Source organism: Phyllobates terribilis, unplaced genomic scaffold (assembly GCF_046119375.1).
Source record: "Phyllobates terribilis strain yellow unplaced genomic scaffold, ASM4611937v1 Scaffold_1__5_contigs__length_1240528914, whole genome shotgun sequence".
Lineage (NCBI taxonomy): Eukaryota > Metazoa > Chordata > Amphibia > Anura > Dendrobatidae > Phyllobates > Phyllobates terribilis.
The window spans coordinates 318,632,338-318,653,152 of record NW_027362761.1 but is presented as its reverse complement, the minus strand read 5'-3'; the positions used below and the strand labels follow the sequence as shown (position 1 = coordinate 318,653,152).

General features: G+C 54.8%; 2 protein-coding genes across 2 annotated transcripts in view; one reads left to right on the top strand and one right to left on the bottom strand.

Annotated features, from left to right (window-relative positions):
• The window catches only part of LOC141259451 (catechol O-methyltransferase-like), a 164,432-nt gene extending 162,477 nt beyond the window's left edge, over positions 1–1,955 (bottom strand). The window contains exon 1 of the mRNA XM_073675453.1: positions 1,906–1,955. The gene's annotated coding sequence lies outside the window, so the exon portion shown is untranslated. The remainder of the gene's footprint in view (positions 1–1,905) is intronic.
• Positions 1,956–2,030: 75 nt separating this feature from the next.
• Positions 2,031–20,815, top strand: part of TXNRD2 (thioredoxin reductase 2) — a 155,170-nt gene continuing 136,385 nt past the window's right edge. The window contains exon 1 of the mRNA XM_073675428.1: positions 2,031–2,193. Coding sequence (XP_073531529.1) covers positions 2,121–2,193 — 73 coding nt within the window. The 5' untranslated portion in view covers positions 2,031–2,120. The remainder of the gene's footprint in view (positions 2,194–20,815) is intronic.

Genomic DNA, 20,815 nt, shown 5'->3' with positions numbered 1-20,815 from the left:
CCCATAGCGTGGCCCGGCCTGACGGTCACAGCACTGGCACACAAGCAGCGGTCAGCGAGCGCCCATAGCGTGGCCCGGCCTGACGGTCACAGCATTGGCTCACAAGCAGCGGTCAGCGAGCGCCCATAGCGTGGCCCGGCCTGACAGTCACAGCACCGACTCACAAGCAGCGGTCAGCGAGCGCCCATAGTGTGGCCCGGCCTGACGGTCACAGCACTGGCACACAAGCAGCGGTCAGCGAGCGCCTATGGCGTGGCCCGGCCTGACTGTCACAGCACTGGCTCACAAGCAGCGGTCAGCGAGCGCCTATGGCGTGGCCCGGCCTGACTGTCACAGCACTGGCTCACAAGCAGCGGTCAGCGAGCACCCATAGCGTGGCCCGGCCTGACCGTCACAGCACTGGCACACAAGCAGCGGTCAGCGAGCGCCCATAGCGTGGCCCGGCCTGACTGTCACAGCACTGGCACACAAGCAGCGGTCAGCGAGCGCCCATAGCGTGGCCCGGCCTGACTGTCACAGCACTGGCACACAAGCAGCGGTCAGCGAGCGCCCATAGCGTGGCCCGGCCTGACTGTCACAGCACTGGCACACAAGCAGCGGTCAGCGAGCGCCCATAGCGTGGCCCGGCCTGACTGTCACAGCACTGGCACACAAGCAGCGGTCAGCGAGCGCCCATAGCGTGGCCCGGCCTGACTGTCACAGCACTGGCACACAAGCAGCGGTCAGCGAGCGCCCATAGCGTGGCCCGGCCTGACTATCACAGCACTGGCACACAAGCAGCGGTCAGCGAGCGCCCATAGCGTGGCCCGGCCTGACGGTCACAGCACTGGCACACAAGCAGCGGTCAGTGAGCGCCTATGGCGTGGCCCGGCCTGACTGTCACAGCACTGGCACACAAGCAGCGGTCAGCGAGCGCCCATAGCGTGGCCCGGCCTGACGGTCACAGCATTGGCTCACAAGCAGCGGTCAGCGAGCGCCCATAGCGTGGCCCGGCCTGACTGTCACAGCACTGGCTCACAAGGAGTGGTCAGCGAGCGCCCATAGCGTGGCCCGGCCTGACTGTCACAGCACCGACTCACAAGCAGCGGTCGCCTATGGCGTGGCCCAGCCTGACTGTCTCAGCACTGGCACACAAGCAGCGGTCAGTGAGCGCCCATAGCGTGGCCCGGCCTGACGATCACAGCACTGGCACACAAGCAGCGGTCAGTGAGCGCCCATAGCGTGGCCCGGCCTGACGGTCACAGCACCGACTCACAAGCAGCGGTCGCCCATAGCGTGGCCCGGCCTGACTGTCACAGCACTGGCTCACAAGCAGCGGTCGCCTATGGCGTGGCCCGGCCTGACTGTCACAGCACCCGGCTCACAAGCAGCGGTCGCCTATGGCGTGGCCCGGCCTGACTGTCACAGCACCCGGCTCACAAGCAGCGGTCGCCTATGGCATGGCCCGGCCTGACTGTCACAGCACTGGCTCACAAGCAGCGGTCGCCTATGGCGTGGCCCGGCCTGAGCGTCACAGCACCCAGCAGTAATGTGGAAAAATTGATTACTTGTTATTTTTGGCCGCGTAGTTCTGCAAAAGACACAGGACCCATCACAGTAACCAATTTGCACACGGTTTCGGCCACATGAACCTCGCAGACTAATCACCATTCAGTACAGCACACCCTGGTACACAATAATAAGCAGAACGCAGCGCCAGACAAGAGGAAACCACGACTTGTTTTGTGGAAAGTGTCCTGCATGTACGACCATGTAACACAGGCATCCTCCATGAGCTGAGGACGAGCCCTGTGCGGGTTAAGTGCAGCAGCTGCCCCGCAACATGGATTGTGCACACAGAAAACCTATCTGTGCTGTACAACTACACAGGACTCGCGGCGGGTATAAATACACCTGTATACTCACGTGACAACAGGCGCCTTGGGTCACATGACCGAGGAGGGGCGTGGTTAAGTAGATAACATTACGTATGACTACAGTTAATAATACACCTCATACACATTGTGATTACTTCTGATAAAACTAATATTAATATTTGGAAGGAAACCTCCGAGTGTCTACGCAGTTTTAGTTTTTACTGAACAGGCGCGAATGGGACAGTCCTCGGGGTCCTCGCACACATGGCGGCCTTGTGGCGGTGCCGGGCTAGGAGAAGTGGCCTCCTGCCGCTCACGTGTAGTCGGGGCTTAGCAGGTATCTGCGGAGTAGTGATGTGTTCTGTCACCGGATAATGCTGAATGCTGGCAGAATAACTGTGAGACCGCCGCCTGTGTCACTTGTCAGGCACTGTGCAGTCACTGACATGTCACCTCCTAATTGCCAATGGCAGGAGAAGTGCAGAGCTGTGTGTCATTACCACCCTCCAGTGCAGAGCTGTGTTGTCATTACCTCCCTCCAGTGCAGAGCTGTGTTGTCATTACCACCCTCCAGTGCAGAGCTGTGTGTCATTAGCTCCCTCCAGTGCAGAGCTGTGTGTCATTAGCTCCCTCCAGTGCAGAGCTGTGTGTCATTACCACCCTCCAGTGCAGAGCTGTGTTGTCATTACCTCCCTCCAGTGCAGAGCTGTGTGTCATTACCACCCTCCAGTGCAGAGCTGTGTGTCATTACCTCCCTCCAGTGCTGAGCTGTGTTGTCATTACCACCCTCCAGTGCTGAGCTGTGTGTCATTAGCTCCCTCCAGTGCAGAGCTGTGTGTCATTACCACCCTCCAGTGCAGAGCTGTGTTGTCATTACCGCCCTCCAGTGCAGAGCTGTGTTGTCATTACCTCCCTCCAGTGCAGAGCTGTGTATTATGGTCACCCTCCAGTGCAGAGCTGTGTGTCATTACCACCCTCCAGTGCAGAGCTGTGTGTCATTACTGCCCTCCAGTGCAGAGCTGTGTGTCATTGTCACCCTCCAGTGCAGAGCTGTGTGTCATTACCTCCCTCCAGTGCAGAGCTGTGTGTCATTACCATCCTCCAGTGCAGAGCTGTGTGTCATTACCACCCTCCAGTGCAGAGCTGTGTGTCATTACCGCCCTCCAGTGCAGAGCTGTGTTGTCATTACCTCCCTCCAGTGCAGAGCTGTGTATTATGGTCACCCTCCAGTGCAGAGCTGTGTGTCATTACCACCCTCCAGTGCAGAGCTGTGTGTCATTACTGCCCTCCAGTGCAGAGCTGTGTGTCATTGTCACCCTCCAGTGCAGAGCTGTGTGTCATTACCTCCCTCCAGTGCAGAGCTGTCTATTATGGTCACCCTCTAGTGCAGAGCTGTGTGTCATTGTCACCCTCCAGTGCAGAGCTGTGTGTCATTGTCACCCTCCAGTGCAGAGCTGTGTGTCATGGTCACCCTCCAGTGCAGAGCTGTGTGTCATGGTCACCCTCCAGTGCTGAGCTGTGTGTCATGGTCACCCTCCAGTGCTGAGCTGTGTGTCATGGTCACCCTCCAGTGTAGAACTGTGTGTCATTACCGCCCTCCAGTGCAGAGCTGTGTGTCATTACCTCCCTCCAGTGCAGAGCTGTGTGTCATTGCCACCCTCCAGTGCAGAGCTGTGTGTCATTGCCACCCTCCAGTGCAGAGCTGTGTGTCATTGTCACCCTCCAGTGCAGAGCTGTGTGTCATTGTCACCCTTTAGTGCAGAGCTGTGTGTCATGTTCACCCTCCAGTGCAGAGCTGTGTGTCATGGTCACCCTCCAGTGCAGAGCTGTGTGTCATGGTCACCCTCCAGTGCAGAGCTGTGTGTCATTACCACCCTCCAGTGCAGAGCTGTGTGTCATTACCACCCTCCAGTGCAGGACAGTGTGTCATTACCTCCCTCCAGTGCAGGACAGTGTGTCATTACCTCCCTCCAGTACAGAGCTGTGTGTCATTACCTCCCTCCAGTGCAGAGCTGTGTGCCATGGTCACCCTCCAGTGCAGAGCTGTGTGCCATGGTCACCCTCCAGTGCAGGACACTGTGTCACTACCTCCCTCCAGTGCAGAGCTGTGTGTCATGGTCACCCTCCAGTGCAGAACTGTGTGTCATGATCACCCTCCAGTGCAGAGCTGTGTTTCATGATCACCCTCCAGTACAGAGCTGTGTGCCATGGTCACCCTCCAGTGCAGGACACTGTGTCACTACCTCCCTCCAGTGCAGAGCTGTGTGTCATGGTCACCCTCCAGTGCAGAGCTGTGTGTCATGATCACCCTCCAGTGCAGAGCTGTGTGTCATTACCACCCTCCAGTGCAGGACAGTGTGTCATTACCTCCCTCCAGTGCAGGACAGTGTGTCATTACCTCCCTCCAGTACAGAGCTGTGTGTCATTACCTCCCTCCAGTGCAGAGCTGTGTGCCATGGTCACCCTCCAGTGCAGAGCTGTGTGCCATGGTCACCCTCCAGTGCAGGACACTGTGTCACTACCTCCCTCCAGTGCAGAGCTGTGTGTCATGGTCACCCTCCAGTGCAGAACTGTGTGTCATGATCACCCTCCAGTGCAGAGCTGTGTTTCATGATCACCCTCCAGTACAGAGCTGTGTGCCATGGTCACCCTCCAGTGCAGGACACTGTGTCACTACCTCCCTCCAGTGCAGAGCTGTGTGTCATGGTCACCCTCCAGTGCAGAGCTGTGTGTCATGATCACCCTCCAGTGCAGAGCTGTGTTTCATGATCACCCTCCAGTGCAGAGCTGTGTGTCATTACCACCCTCCAGTGCTGAGCTGTGTGTCATTACCACCCTCCAGTGCTGAGCTGTGTGTCATTACCACCCTCCAGTGCTGAGCTGTGTGTCATTACCACCCTCCAGTGCTGAGCTGTGTGTCATTACCACCCTCCAGTGCTGAGCTGTGTGTCATTACCACCCTCCAGTGCTGAGCTGTGTGTCATTACCACCCTCCAGTGCTGAGCTGTGTGTCATTACCACCCTCCAGTGCTGAGCTGTGTGTCATTGTCACCCTCCAGTGCAGAGCTGTGTGTCATGATCACCCTACAGTGCAGAGCTGTGTGCCATGGTCATCCTCCAGTGCAGAGCTGTGTGTCATGGTGACCCACCTGTGCAGAGCTGTGTGTCATGGTGACCCACCAGTGCTGAGCTGTATGTCATTGTCACCCTTTAGTGCACAGCTGTGTGTCATTGTCACCCTCCAGTGCAGAGGTGAGGGTCATTGTCACCCTTCAGTGCAGAGCTGTGTGTCCTGGTCACCCTCCAGTGCAGAGCTGTGTGTCATTAGCTCCCTCCAGTGCAGAGCTGTGTGTCATTAGCTCCCTCCGGTGCAGAGCTGTGTGTCATTACCATCCTCCAGTGCAGAGCTGCGTGTCATTACCATCCTGCAGTGCAGAGCTGCGTGTCATTACCATCCTGCAGTGCAGAGCTGCATGTCATTACCATCCTGCAGTGCAGAGCTGCGTGTCATTACCATCCTGCAGTGCAGAGCTGCGTGTCATTACCATCCTCCAGTGCAGAGCTGCGTGTCATTACCTCCCTCCAGTTTAGAGCTGTGTGTCATTACCATCCTCCAGTGCAGAGCTGCGTGTCATTACCATCCTCCAGTGCAGAGCTGCGTGTCATTACCATCCTCCAGTGCAGAGCTGCGTGTCATTACCTCCCTCCAGTGCAGAGCTGCGTGTCATTACCATCCTCCAGTGCAGAGCTGCGTGTCATTACCTCCCTCCAGTGCAGAGCTGTGTGTCATTGCCATCCTCCAGTGCAGAGCTGCGTGTCATTACCATCCTCCAGTGCAGAGCTGTGTGTCATTACCATCCTCCAGTGCAGAGCTGCGTGTCATTACCATCCTCCAGTGCAGAGCTGCGTGTCATTACCTCCCTCCAGTGCAGAGCTGCGTGTCATTACCTCCCTCCAGTGCAGAGCTGCGTGTCATTACCACCCTCCAGTGCAGAGCTGTGTGTCATTACCATCCTCCAGTGCAGAGCTGTGTGTCATTACCATCCTCCAGTGCAGAGCTGTGTGTCATTAGCTCCCTCCAGTGCAGGGCTGTGTGTCATTACCACCCTCCAGTGCTGAGCTGTGTGTCATTACCACCCTCCAGTGCTGAGCTGTGTGTCATTACCACCCTCCAGTGCTGAGCTGTGTGTCATTACCACCCTCCAGTGCTGAGCTGTGTGTCATTACCACCCTCCAGTGCTGAGCTGTGTGTCATTGTCACCCTCCAGTGCAGAGCTGTGTGTCATGATCACCCTACAGTGCAGAGCTGTGTGCCATGGTCATCCTCCAGTGCAGAGCCGTGTGTCATGGTGACCCACCTGTGCAGAGCTGTGTGTCATGGTGACCCACCAGTGCTGAGCTGTATGTCATTGTCACCCTTTAGTGCACAGCTGTATGTCATTGTCACCCTCCAGTGCAGAGGTGAGGGTCATTGTCACCCTCCAGTGCAGAGCTGTGTGTCCTGGTCACCCTCCAGTGCAGAGCTGTGTGTCATTAGCTCCCTCCAGTGCAGAGCTGTGTGTCATTAGCTCCCTCCGGTGCAGAGCTGTGTGTCATTACCATCCTCCAGTGCAGAGCTGCGTGTCATTACCATCCTCCAGTGCAGAGCTGCGTGTCATTACCATCCTGCAGTGCAGAGCTGCGTGTCATTACCATCCTGCAGTGCAGAGCTGCGTGTCATTACCATCCTGCAGTGCAGAGCTGCGTGTCATTACCATCCTGCAGTGCAGAGCTGCGTGTCATTACCATCCTCCAGTGCAGAGCTGCGTGTCATTACCTCCCTCCAGTGTAGAGCTGTGTGTCATTACCATCCTCCAGTGCAGAGCTGCGTGTCATTACCATCCTCCAGTGCAGAGCTGCGTGTCATTACCATCCTCCAGTGCAGAGCTGCGTGTCATTACCTCCCTCCAGTGCAGAGCTGTGTGTCATTACCATCCTCCAGTGCAGAGCTGCGTGTCATTACCTCCCTCCAGTGCAGAGCTGCGTGTCATTGCCATCCTCCAGTGCAGAGCTGCGTGTCATTACCATCCTCCAGTGCAGAGCTGTGTGTCATTACCATCCTCCAGTGCAGAGCTGCGTGTCATTACCATCCTCCAGTGCAGAGCTGCGTGTCATTACCATCCTCCAGTGCAGAGCTGCGTGTCATTACCTCCCTCCAGTGCAGAGCTGCGTGTCATTACCACCCTCCAGTGCAGAGCTGCGTGTCATTACCACCCTCCAGTGCAGAGCTGTGTGTCATTACCATCCTCCAGTGCAGAGCTGTGTGTCATTACCTCCCTCCAGTGCAGAGCTGCGTGTCATTACCACCCTCCAGTGCAGAGCTGTGTGTCATTACCATCCTCCAGTGCAGAGCTGTGTGTCATTAGCTCCCTCCAGTGCAGGGCTGTGTGTCATTAGCACCCTCCAGTGCAGGGCTGTGTGTCATTACCACCCTCCAGTGCAGAGCTGTGTGTCATTACCACCCTCCAGTGCAGAGCTGTGTGTCATTACCACCCTCCAGTGCAGAGCTGTGTGTCATTACCACCCTCCAGTGCAGAGCTGTGTGTCATTACCTCCCCCCAGTGCAGGACAGTGTATGCACGGCTGTGTGAGGGTGGAAGGTCATATTAAATGGGTTTGTCAGATTCAAAAAATACCTGTCCCCAGCTGCAGTTTAAAGATAGAAATAAAAAAATGTGTGTTTTCTCACCCCTCTGTGGTCCAGCAAAGAGTCTGCGTGGCAGGACCTGGTGTGGGTTAATTGCTGCAGGCAGTGCTGAAATCATGTCTACAGCGCTGCAACCAATCAGTGAGCTCAGCGGCTCATGCAATCTACATGGGGAGGTGGGGGTGGAGTCAAAAGTAAAGTTTTCTTTTTTTTTTTTTAAACCAACTTCAGTATGGCAGCTTAATGGAAGTATATGAAACTGTCACGTTCGGGTCGGGAGACTCGCAGCCAGTCCGTGCATTGTGGTCTGAACTTGAACCGATTTGTACAGATGTCTGCATGTGCCTTTATACCAGCTATTTATTATATAATGTGCTGTATGCTGTTGCTGGATATTATTGTACAATCTCAGCTAGACACACATTTTACTATATATTTATATGTGGGTGCTGCAATTGAGTTGTGATATACTGTACATTGTTACACAAGTGATGCAAGTAGGTGACTGGGAGAAACGCCATGGTCCAATTCTGGCCATTCAGGATGTCACAGGTAGTGGTGAGGAGGCCTGAGGGACGGATGCGCTGTGTGTTCACTGCATTGCTGGTGACACGCCTGGGTCAGAGGCCGACATGAGCTGTGGAGAGAAGGATTACATCAGCTCACCGGTGAGGGTAGTTGTTCCAGGATGGGTGCTGTGCAAGGAACTCCTGAGTCCGGTTCCCATGTGAGACAATGTAAGTATAAGCAAGAAAATATCCAGCTTCCGCCAAGGAATTGAATTATTTCTAAAGCAATATATTTTATTGATACATGGTTAAAAACAATTAATTTAATCCCTTGGCGGTGGCTGCATATTTTCTTGCTTATACCTACCATGAGCTGTGGAGTCAGCAGAGTGTCTGTGCCATAGGCAACTAGCTAGTGGGTGAGGGTAGTCGTCACTCCATACAGCCCACTGCACCTAAAACCCTCTTCACATGTCAGTATTTCCAGTACGTGTGGTGACAGTTTTCACACTTACCGGAGACACGTACACATGCATACCCATCAGTTTCATAACAGCAGCACGGATGACAATACGTACCGCACACGTGCACACAGATGACATGACGTGCGATATCCATGTTCCCACCGAGTGACACGTACCGGAATAGAAATGAAAGATTTTTGTGGGTTAAACATGTGACGCGCCCCTGGGCCTGTGTCGCGCTGCGTTGCGCACGCGGGAGCTTACCCGGAGCCGGATCTCTTGAGGGTTGTAGTCTCGTGGCGGTGATCCGGTCCGTGCCCAGGGAGTCAGACTAAGTGGCGCTGTATTAGCGGTAGATGTTGGACGACTACGCCACCCGTTGAGTACAGCTAAGGAGCTGCTGCTGCAGGGCAGACCGCTGAGGCCGGTGGTAGGATTGTGCAGCGTGATAGTATAACCCCCAACGGGAGGGGTATGGCCTCAGGGCAGCCGACGTGGATGATGGGGGTAGCAGGAACCACTCGGAGACGGTACGGTGTAGTTCAGGGTCTTTACTGGTGACAACGATAGACCCTCCCGGAGTACTGGCTAGCGATTGGGGCCTGGTCAGTCCTTGAGCAGATGGGATCTCCCCTGGCCAGGCGGAGTTGTAGGCCTCCCAAACTAACGATACTCTTCTGGCTACCTTGCTAGAAGCGGGTATAAGTAGCCCACGTCCCTGAGTGTACCGTGTGGTGCTCACCCGTATGGCCAGTGACTCGGGGCCTTCTAGTAGCTTCCGCTCCACGACGGCGGTGCTGGTCCCACGCGTGTGACCGTGCCTTCGGGTTTCTGGGCCAGAGGACCTGCAATCCCCTGCCGGTCGGTTTCTGCTGCTGGATAGGAGTTAGTCCCCACAGCCTCGGACTCCGGGTCCGGTGATAACTTCTCAGTCAGGGCGAGCTCTGCAGCTGCCAGCCCCTGACTCCTTGTAGCACTGCTCCCACAGAGCTCCTGATGTTCTTTTCCTATAACTGCTTCTCTGTCTCTACTTCTTCTCTACTCACTAACCCTGCCTCAGTCCTAGGTTTATATAGGGGAAGTTCTTCCCCTCCCAGGACTGGGCAGGAGGTGTGGCATGCACAGGATCCCTGACCAAGAGACCTCCCACCTGCTCTCAGACATAACACTGCCGTTACTGTGGAAACCAGACCCCTGGGGTGCCACATTCCCCCCTAGTGAAATTTAGTACTCCGGGACTGAACATATTTTTAGAAAAACATAACAAGGTATAAACAATAATAATACAATAAGAAAAACACATAAAGATGGTTACGGCGTGTCCGCAACCGGGTGCAGTTTTGAAGAAAAGCAAGGTGTCCATTTCACCAAAACAGGGAGACGTAACCAGGTAGGGGTCTGCCCTGCCCCGAGTCCTTAACAGTCTTTAGTCCGTCCTGGGTTACGCTCCAACTATACACAAAGGATTCCCGGTAAATCCACCAAGGACTCCTATAAATAACTAGAAACACATAATTATACACAAGCAACAAGAAAAACAGGTAACCACAAATAAAACAATTTATACACTTCAAATCCTCCAACGGGCGGGTAACTGGCCTCTAGTGGCCCTAGTGGACCTACGGAGCTGACTGTTTAGCCCTGAACTACAGGGTGTAGGAGCTGTCAAGGGTAAACTGGGCAGCTGTCTACCGGCTCTTTGGCTCACTAGGGGTACGGTAGGCTCACTATAAGCAGAGGGTTGATCCTCCTGTTCTGCTTGTGTGGAGTCTTCTGCCTCCTGGACCGGCTGCTCTTCCAGCTCTACCTGTTGCTCCGTAGGCACTTGGGATGCTGGTTGGAGGAACGTGAGGACGGGTACCACAACTGCACCATTGACTTGAGTCCAGGACCGAGGGAAGTCTCCGAGCACAGTACTAACCATATCTTCCCTTTCCTCTACGGGTCGATGGTCTTCTTGTTCCTCTTCAGGGTTCCGTAGCTGTTCAGGACACTTCTTCAGGTGATCCCGGGATACAATGGCTATGGTCTCCCCTCCGTCTTTACTGATGGTACAGACTTTCGGGTTCTCGTGGCTTGAGGGCAGTACGGTGTACGGGTCCTTCTCCCACTGGTCGTCCAACTTGTGGAGCCGTCTTTTCCTCTTCAAGACCTGCTCTCCGGGTACCAGGGGAACAGCGGGAGCATACTGGTTGTAAGTTTTCTCTTGTCTTTCCCTAGCCTGACAGAGACTTCGCTCCACGCTCTCCTGTACTTTCCGGTACTGCTGCTGCCTCTCTGTGTCCCAGTCTGCTTCTGGTGAAGTGTCCTCGGGTGTCAGGACTCCCATTTCCAGGTCAACAGGTAACTTACCAGGTCTCGCCCTCATTAGGTAAGCTGGGGTACAGTTGGTGGAACCTACCGGGATGTGGTTGTATAGGTCCACTAGGTCGGGCAGCCTCTCAGGCCACAGACTGCGTTCTTCCAGGGGCAATGTTTTCAGAAGATCTATCACCACCTGGTTCATTTTCTCACAAAGTCTATTAGTTTGCGGATGATAGGGTGTCGTCCTTATCTTCCGGCAGCCATACAGAGTGCAGAATTCTTGGAAGACCTCCGCTTCAAAGGCAGGTCCCTGGTCCGTCAGCACTTGGTCCGGGTACCCGTGTGGACGGCAGAAGTGCTGCTGGAAGGCTCTAGCTGCTGTTTGAGCCGTTAAGTCCTTAACGGGGACGACAACCAAGAACCGGGAGTAATGATCCACAATGGTTAACGCGTAGACGTAGCCACTTCTGCTTGGGGTCAGTTTTACATGATCCAAGGCTACCAGTTCCAACGGCTGCCGGGTGACGATGGACTGCAGGGGAGTCTTCTGGCTGGCACGGTCCTTCCTTCTTAGGTTGCACGGGCCACAGTCTCTGCACCACCTCTCGATGGTTCCCCTCATGCCTACCCAGTGGAACCGCCCACGCAGCAGGAACTCCAGCTTCTTCCATCCGAAGTGTCCAGCCCGTCGTGGTATGCTTCCATCACCATGGCTGCGTCTCTCCGTGGCACCACTACTTGCCAGATTAGTTCATGCGTCCGGGAGTTAACCATTCTGCGGCACAACTTCCCCTTGTAAAGGAACAGTCGACTCTTCTCAGCCCACAGTTGCTTGGCTTCCTCCGGAGCGTCTGGGTCAAGGCGAGCCTCTGGCCGAGTCAGCATCTCCTTCACCAGCCGGACGGCAGGGTCTCTGTCTTGCGTTTCCTCCCAGTTGTAGTGAGGCAAGGGGTTAAACGTAGCGGCTTGCTTACTCCTTACCCGATGGGAATACTGGATAGTCACATGACGGTGGAACGCGGGGAGTTCGACTTCTTCCAGTCCCTCTGGATCTTCTCCTACGTCCGGTAGGTTTGGCATCCTGGACAGGACGTCCGCGTTGGTATTGGAGCGTCCTGCCCGGTATTTGATTGTGAACTCGTAGTTGGACAGACGGGCCATCCATCTCTGCTCTAGGGCACCGAGTCTTGCCGTGTCCAGGTGTGTCAACGGGTTGTTATCCGTGTACACGGTGAACCGGGAAGAAGCGAGGTAGTGCTTAAAGCGTTCGGTGACTGCCCACACCACTGCCAGGAACTCTAGCTTAAATGAGCTGTAATTCTCAGGGTTTCTTTCGGTGGGTCGCAGTTTTCAGCTGGCGCAAGCGATTACTCGTTCTTTCCCCTGCTGGATCTGGGACAGCACGGCTCCTAGCCCGATGTTACTTGCGTCGGTGTAGAGGATAAAGGGCTGGCTATAATCAGGGTACGCCAGGATTTCATCCCCCGTGAGGGCCATCTTCAGCTGGCGGAAGGACTCTTCTTCTAACTTCTCCCATCTGAAGGGTGGCTTCTGGTTCTTGGCCTTCCGGGACTGGCCTATCAGGAGGTCCTGCATAGGAGCTGCCTTCTTGGTGAAACCGGGGATGAATCTGCGGTAATAGCCTACCAACCCGAGGAACTGCCGCACTTCCTTTACACTGGAGGGACTTGGCCATTCCTTAATTGCGGTGATCTTATCAGGGTCGGGAGCCACTCCATCAGCGCTCACCACGTGTCCCAGGTACTGCACCTTTGGTTTCAGGAGGTGACACTTGGAGGGTTTCACCTTTAGGCCGTAGCTTGCCAGAGCTTCGAACACTTCCGCCAGGTGTTTCAGGTGGTCCTCATACGTCTTGGAATATACGATGACATCGTCCAGGTACAACAGGACCGTCTCAAAGTTTCTGTGGCCTAGACAACACTCCATTAATCGTTGGAAGGTTCCTGGTGCATTGCAGAGTCCGAACGGCATGCAGGTAAACTCGCTAAGTCCCATCGGGGTGGTGAATGCGGTCTTCTCCCGGTCCGCCTCTGCTACAGGAACTTGCCAGTACCCACTAGTGAGATCCAAGGTAGAGAAGAAGTTAGCAGATCTTAAAGCAGCCAAAGACTCCTCTATCCTTGGTAAGGGGTACGCATCCTTGTGTGTGATACGGTTGATTTTCCGGTAATCTACACACATCCTCATGGTGTTGTCTTTCTTTTTGACTAAGACTAGTGGAGCTGCCCAGGGGCTACAGCTATCCCTGATCACCCCAGCCTCCTTCATGTCTCTAAGCATCCCCTTGGCGTGTTGGTAGTGTGCAGGGGGTACGGGTCGATACCTCTCTTTTATGGGAGGATGGTCTCCCGTGGGGATGTGGTGTTCTACCCCCTTGACTCGCCCGAAGTCTAACGGGTGTTTACTAAACACTCTCTCGTACTCTTGAACCACCCGATAGACTCCCTGTTTCTGGTGTGAGGGAGTGGAGTCAGTACCCAAATGTAGTTGCTGACACCAGTCCTCCATTGTTTTCTGAGAGCCGTTACCTTCCTCCGGGGAAGATGGAGGCAAGGGTTCTACGGACTGTATGGAATCTTGATTGATGGTATACAATTTGGCTAGCGTGGCATACCGGGGCAGGTACACTTCCCTCTTCCCGATATTTATTATGCGAACGGGCACCCTCCCATGGCGTACATTGACCACCCCCCGTGCTGTCAAAATGGTGGGCCTACTGTCTGAGTAAACTGGTTCTACCATTGCCTGGTAATCTCTACCTCTCAGACCAATAGCTGCCCGGCACCAAATCATCATTTCACTTTTCGGGGGCATGGCAATAGGGAAAGGGTCACACATTCGCACGCTACCAATCTCACCACCGGAGAGTTCTAGCTGTTGCCGTCGCATCAGTGCCCGGATCTCTTTCTGGAGCACTCGCTGCTGGCCGGAGCTGGCGTTCTTGGCAACCTGCTGTAAAAGGAAAATCACCTCTGCAAGACAATTTTCAATTACATTAGTTCCTAGAGTTATCTTTGGGTGACTCTCGTGTTTGTCAATGTCTACAATGATCAGTCCCTGTGCTGCCAGTTCGACTCTACCAATTTTAATGGTCACCTCTTTAAATCCAATCTGTGGCACGGGCTGACCATTGCTGGCGATGATACTCAAGTCGTCGTCAGGGTAGCGGGTGATATCCGAGTCATTCCAGTACTGCTTGAAGAGCACGTACGGGATGGTGGTGACCTGTGACCCGGTGTCCAGTAGGGCACTCATAGGAATGCCATCCAGTACCACGGGTAAGACTGGACGTCCTCCCACATATTTGTCGCGCCAGTTCGATGGGCCTGGTGATCTTTTTCCTGGGGGTTGGCCCTCTACCCCAGGTTGTGCCAGTTTAAAGGACAGTACCTTGCCATATGTCCGGGTTGATTGCAGCGGCGGCAGATGGGTCGTCCGTCCTCGTATCGGTCGCTGGGTCTTCCTCTGGCCGGTGGGGTCCTCCTTGGTCGACGCCACGGGATGTCCTCCGGTCCGGATGCCAGCTGGATCTTCCCTGGAGTGGAAACCTGTAAAGACTGCACAGTTCGGGTTAGCGCAGCAACGCTTTTAGCTAGCTCTTGGACCTGATGGTGCAGGTCTGGAGCCGGGTCATTGTTCAAAGCCTGCGCATCAGCTCCCACAGGCCCTGCCGACAAGGGCGCCGCCTCCTGGTAGTAAGTGGTAGTGGGGCGTCTGGGGGTCACAACGCCACCTGGTGCCGGTTCTCGAAGCACCCGGATGGCTCTGTCCTTGAACTGTGCAAATCCCAGATGAGGGTCCTGTAAGGCCATTGCCCGCAACTGGGTTCGGTGGGCATTGCAATATAAACCCTCTATAAATTGTTCAGTCAACAGCCTGTCCTCGTCTCCCACGCCGTCAGGGTCGGTCTGCTTAATGGCTCTCAGGGCCTCTTGTAGGTTCAGGGCATAGTCCCTTATACTCTCATGTGCCCGCTGTTTGCACCCGTAGAATCTAAGCTTGATCTCGGCTGAGGTGCGGGTATCAAAGGTGTCCCTCAGCCGGGTTAGTATCCCTGCGACAGTCCTCCCCCCAGGTGGCCAGGACTTTACCTCCCTTTGGGCTGCCCCGGTTAATTGGGCCACCAGGATGCTCACTTTTTGCTCCTCTGTGAGGGGGTACACCTGGAAGAGGCTATCCAGCTTTTCTCTAAAGTCATGCAGGGTATGTGACTCCCCTGAGTACTGGGGTAGCCAGGCTGCCCTCGGGATATAGGGCATGGTGAAAGGCATGACCGCAACAGCGGCGGCGCTGGCGGGGGTTGAAGCGGTGAAGCTCTCCTCCGTATCCGGCATCCTTCTCCCCCCTAGTGGACCGTGGCCTACCTTGCGATGATCCTTTTCCGTAGGCCGCGGCTCCGCAGTGAATCGTCAGGGTTGAGGACCTTCCGTCGCGCTCCTGTGACGTCGGCGTCTGCTGGGCTCCTTCCAGGACCTTACGCAACGTCCGGACGTGAGGCGGGGCTTCAGTTCTCGCTCGCTTTTGGAGTCCACGCCCCTCTTCTTCCCGCGCGGCGTCTTCAAGATGGCGTCCAACGGCGGGAAAACTCCACGGAAGGCGGGAAGAAGGCTGAAAATGGCGCCGGATGGCGGGAATCTTCACCGATGGCGGGAAGAAGGCTGAAGATGGCGCCGGATGGCGGGAATCTTCACCACTGGTAAGTTTGAACAGTCTTTTTCAGGCACACAGTACCCGGTGGTTGCGGGCACGAGATCCTGCCGACTACGCCAAAAGTTGACGCGCCCCTGGGCCTGTGTCGCGCTGCGTTGCGCACGCGGGAGCTTACCCGGAGCCGGATCTCTTGAGGGTTGTAGTCTCGTGGCGGTGATCCGGTCCGGGCCCAGGGAGTCAGACTAAGTGGCGCTGTATTAGCGGTAGATGTTGGACGACTACGCCACCCGTTGAGTACAGCTAAGGAGCTGCTGCTGCAGGGCAGACCGCTGAGGCCGGTGGTAGGATTGTGCAGCGTGATAGTGTAACCCCCAACGGGAGGGGTATGGCCTCAGGGCAGCCGACGTGGATGATGGGGGTAGCAGGAACCACTCGGAGACGGTACGGTGTAGTTCAGGGTCTTTACTGGTGACAACGATAGACCCTCCCGGAGTACTGGCTAGCGATTGGGGCCTGGTCAGTCCTTGAGCAGATGGGATCTCCCCTGGCCAGGCGGAGTTGTAGGCCTCCCAAACTAACGATACTCTTCTGGCTACCTTGCTAGAAGCGGGTATAAGTAGCCCACGTCCCTGAGTGTACCGTGTGGTGCTCACCCGTATGGCCAGTGACTCGGGGCCTTCTAGTAGCTTCCGCTCCACGACGGCGGTGCTGGTCCCACGCGTGTGACCGTGCCTTCGGGTTTCTGGGCCAGAGGACCTGCAATCCCCTGCCGGTCGGTTTCTGCTGCTGGATAGGAGTTAGTCCCCACAGCCTCGGACTCCGGGTCCGGTGATAACTTCTCAGTCAGGGCGAGCTCTGCAGCTGCCAGCCCCTGACTCCTTGTAGCACTGCTCCCACAGAGCTCCTGATGTTCTTTTCCTATAACTGCTTCTCTGTCTCTACTTCTTCTCTACTCACTAACCCTGCCTCAGCCCTAGGTTTATATAGGGGAAGTTCTTCCCCTCCCAGGACTGGGCAGGAGGTGTGGCATGCACAGGATCCCTGACCAAGAGACCTCCCACCTGCTCTCAGACATAACAGTGCCGTTACTGTGGAAACCAGACCCCTGGGGTGCCACATTCCCCCCTAGTGAAATTTAGTACTCCGGGACTGAACATATTTTTAGAAAAACATAACAAGGTATAAACAATAATAATACAATAAGAAAAACACATAAAGATGGTTACGGCGTGTCCGCAACCGGGTGCAGTTTTGAAGAAAAGCAAGGTGTCCATTTCACCAAAACAGGGAGACGTAACCAGGTAGGGGTCTGTCCTGCCCCGAGTCCTTAACAGTCTTTAGTCCGTCCTGGGTTACGCTCCAACTATACACAAAGGATTCCCGGTAAATCCACCAAGGACTCCTATAAATAACTAGAAACACATAATTATACACAAGCAACAAGAAAAACAGGTAACCACAAATAAAACAATTTATACACTTCAAATCCTCCAACGGGCGGGTAACTGGCCTCTAGTGGCCCTAGTGGACCTACGGAGCTGACTGTTTAGCCCTGAACTACAGGGTGTAGGAGCTGTCAAGGGTAAACTGGGCAGCTGTCTACCGGCTCTTTGGCTCACTAGGGGTACGGTAGGCTCACTATAAGCAGAGGGTTGATCCTCCTGTTCTGCTTGTGTGGAGTCTTCTGCCTCCTGGACCGGCTGCTCTTCCAGCTCTACCTGTTGCTCCGTAGGCACTTGGGATGCTGGTTGGAGGAACGTGAGGACGGGTACCACAACTGCACCATTGACTTGAGTCCAGGACCGAGGGAAGTCTCCGAGCACAGTACTAACCATATCTTCCCTTTCCTCTACGGGTCGATGGTCTTCTTGTTCCTCTTCAGGGTTCCGTAGCTGTTCAGGACACTTCTTCAGGTGATCCCGGGATACAATGGCTATGGTCTCCCCTCCGTCTTTACTGATGGTACAGACTTTCGGGTTCTCGTGGCTTGAGGGCAGTACGGTGTACGGGTCCTTCTCCCACTGGTCGTCCAACTTGTGGAGCCGTCTTTTCCTCTTCAAGACCTGCTCTCCGGGTACCAGGGGAACAGCGGGAGCATACTGGTTGTAAGTTTTCTCTTGTCTTTCCCTAGCCTGACAGAGACTTCGCTCCACGCTCTCCTGTACTTTCCGGTACTGCTGCTGCCTCTCTGTGTCCCAGTCTGCTTCTGGTGAAGTGTCCTCGGGTGTCAGGACTCCCATTTCCAGGTCAACAGGTAACTTACCAGGTCTCGCCCTCATTAGGTAAGCCGGGGTACAGTTGGTGGAACCTACCGGGATGTGGTTGTATAGGTCCACTAGGTCGGGCAGCCTCTCAGGCCACAGACTGCGTTCTTCCAGGGGCAATGTTTTCAGAAGATCTATCACCACCTGGTTCATTTTCTCACAAAGTCCATTAGTTTGCGGATGATAGGGTGTCGTCCTTATCTTCCGGCCGCCATACAGAGTGCAGAATTCCTGGAAGACCTCCGCTTCAAAGGCAGGTCCCTGGTCCGTCAGCACTTGGTCCGGGTACCCGTGTGGATGGCAGAAGTGCTGCTGGAAGGCTCTAGCTGCTGTTTGAGCCGTTAAGTCCTTAACGGGGACGACAACCAAGAACCGGGAGTAATGATCCACAATGGTTAACGCGTAGACGTAGCCACTTCTTCTTGGGGTCAGTTTTACATGATCCAAGGCTACCAGTTCCAACGGCTGCCGGGTGACGATGGACTGCAGGGGAGTCTTCTGGCTGGCACGGTCCTTCCTTCTTAGGTTGCACGGGCCACAGTCTCTGCACCACCTCTCGATGGTTCCCCTCATGCCTACCCAGTGGAACCGCCCACGCAGCAGGAACTCCAGCTTCTTCCATCCAAAGTGTCCAGCCCCGTCGTGGTATGCTTCCATCACCATGGCTGCGTCTCTCCGTGGCACCACTACTTGCCAGATTAGTTCATGCGTCCGGGAGTTAACCATTCTGCGGCACAACTTCCCCTTGTAAAGGAACAGTCGACTCTTCTCAGCCCACAGTTGCTTGGCTTCCTCCGGAGCGTCTGGGTCAAGGCGAGCCTCTGGCCGAGTCAGCATCTCCTTCACCAGCCGGACGGCAGGGTCACTGTCTTGCGTTTCCTCCCAGTTGTAGTGAGGCAAGGGGTTAAACGTAGCGGCTTGCTTACTCCTTACCCGATGGGAATACTGGATAGTCCCATGACGGTGGAACGCGGGGAGTTCGACTTCTTCCAGTCCCTCTGGATCTTCTCCTACGTCCGGTAGGTTTGGCATCCTGGACAGGGCGTCCGCGTTGGTATTGGAGCGTCCTGCCCGGTATTTGATTGTGAACTCGTAGTTGGACAGACGGGCCATCCATCTCTGCTCTAGGGCACCGAGTCTTGCCGTGTCCAGGTGTGTCAACGGGTTGTTATCCGTGTACACGGTGAACCGGGAAGAAGCGAGGTAGTGCTTAAAGCGTTCGGTGACTGCCCACACCACTGCCAGGAACTCTAGCTTAAATGAGCTGTAATTCTCAGGGTTTCTTTCGGTGGGTCGCAGTTTTCGGCTGGCGTAAGCGATTACTCGTTCTTTCCCCTGCTGGATCTGGGACAGCACGGCTCCTAGCCCGATGTTACTTGCGTTGGTGTAGAGGATAAAGGGCTGGCTATAATCAGGGTACGCCAGGATTTCATCCCCCGTGAGGGCCATCTTCAGCTGGCGGAAGGACTCTTCTTCTAACTTCTCCCATCTGAAGGGTGGCTTCTGGTTCTTGGCCTTCCGGGACTGGCCTATCAGGAGGTCCTGCATAGGAGCTGCCTTCTTGGTGAAACCGGGGATGAATCTGCGGTAATAGCCTACCAACCCGAGGAACTGCCGCACTTCCTTTACACTGGAGGGACTTGGCCATTCCTTAATTGCGGTGATCTTATCAGGGTCGGGAGCCACTCCATCAGCGCTCACCACGTGTCCCAGGTACTGCACCTTTGGTTTCAGGAGGTGACACTTGGAGGGTTTCACCTTTAGGCCGTAGCTTGCCAGAGCTTCGAACACTTCCGCCAGGTGTTTCAGGTGGTCCTCATACGTCTTGGAATATACGGTGACATCGTCCAGGTACAACAGGACCGTCTCAAAGTTTCTGTGGCCCAGACAACACTCCATTAATCGTTGGAAGGTTCCTGGTGCATTGCAGAGTCCGAACGGCATGCAGGTAAACTCGCTAAGTCCCATCGGGGTGGTGAATGCGGTCTTCTCCCGGTCCGCCTCTGCTACAGGAACCTGCCAGTACCCACTAGTGAGATCCAAGGTAGAGAAGAAGTTAGCAGATCTTAAAGCAGCCAAAGACTCCTCTATCCTTGGTAAGGGGTACGCATCCTTGTGTGTGATACGGTTGATTTTCCGGTAATCTACACACATCCTCATGGTGTTGTCTTTCTTTTTGACTAAGACTAGTGGAGCTGCCCAGGGGCTACAGCTATCCCTGATCACCCCAGCCTCCTTCATGTCTCTAAGCATCCCCTTGGCGTGTTGGTAGTGTGCAGGGGGTACGGGTCGATACCTCTCTTTTATGGGAGGATGGTCTCCCGTGGGGATGTGGTGTTCTACCCCCTTGACTCGCCCGAAGTCTAACGGGTGTTTACTAAACACTCTCTCGTACTTTTGAACCACCCGATAGACTCCCTGTTTCTGGTGTGAGGGAGTGGAGTCAGTACCCAAATGTAGTTGCTGACACCAGTCCTCCATTGTTTTCTGAGAGCCGTTACCTTCCTCCGGGGAAGATGGAGGCAAGGGTTCTACGGACTGTATGGAATCTTGATTGATGGTATACAATTTGGCTAGCGTGGCATACCGGGGCAGGTACACTTCCCTCTTCCCGATATTTATTATGCGAACGGGCACCCTCCCATGGCGTACATTGACCACCCCCCGTGCTGTCAAAATGGTGGGCCTACTGTCTGAGTAAACTGGTTCTACCATTGCCTGGTAATCTCTACCTCTCAGACCAATAGCTGCCCGGCACCAAATCATCATTTCACTTTTCGGGGGCATGGCAATAGGGAAAGGGTCACACATTCGCACGCTACCAATCTCACCACCGGAGAGTTCTAGCTGTTGCCGTCGCATCAGTGCCCGGATCTCTTTCTGGAGCACTCGCTGCTGGCCGGAGCTGGCGTTCTTGGCAACCTGCTGTAAAAGGAAAATCACCTCTGCAAGACAATTTTCAATTACATTAGTTCCTAGAGTTATCTTTGGGTGACTCTCGTGTTTGTCAATGTCTACAATGATCAGTCCCTGTGCTGCCAGTTCGACTCTACCAATTTTA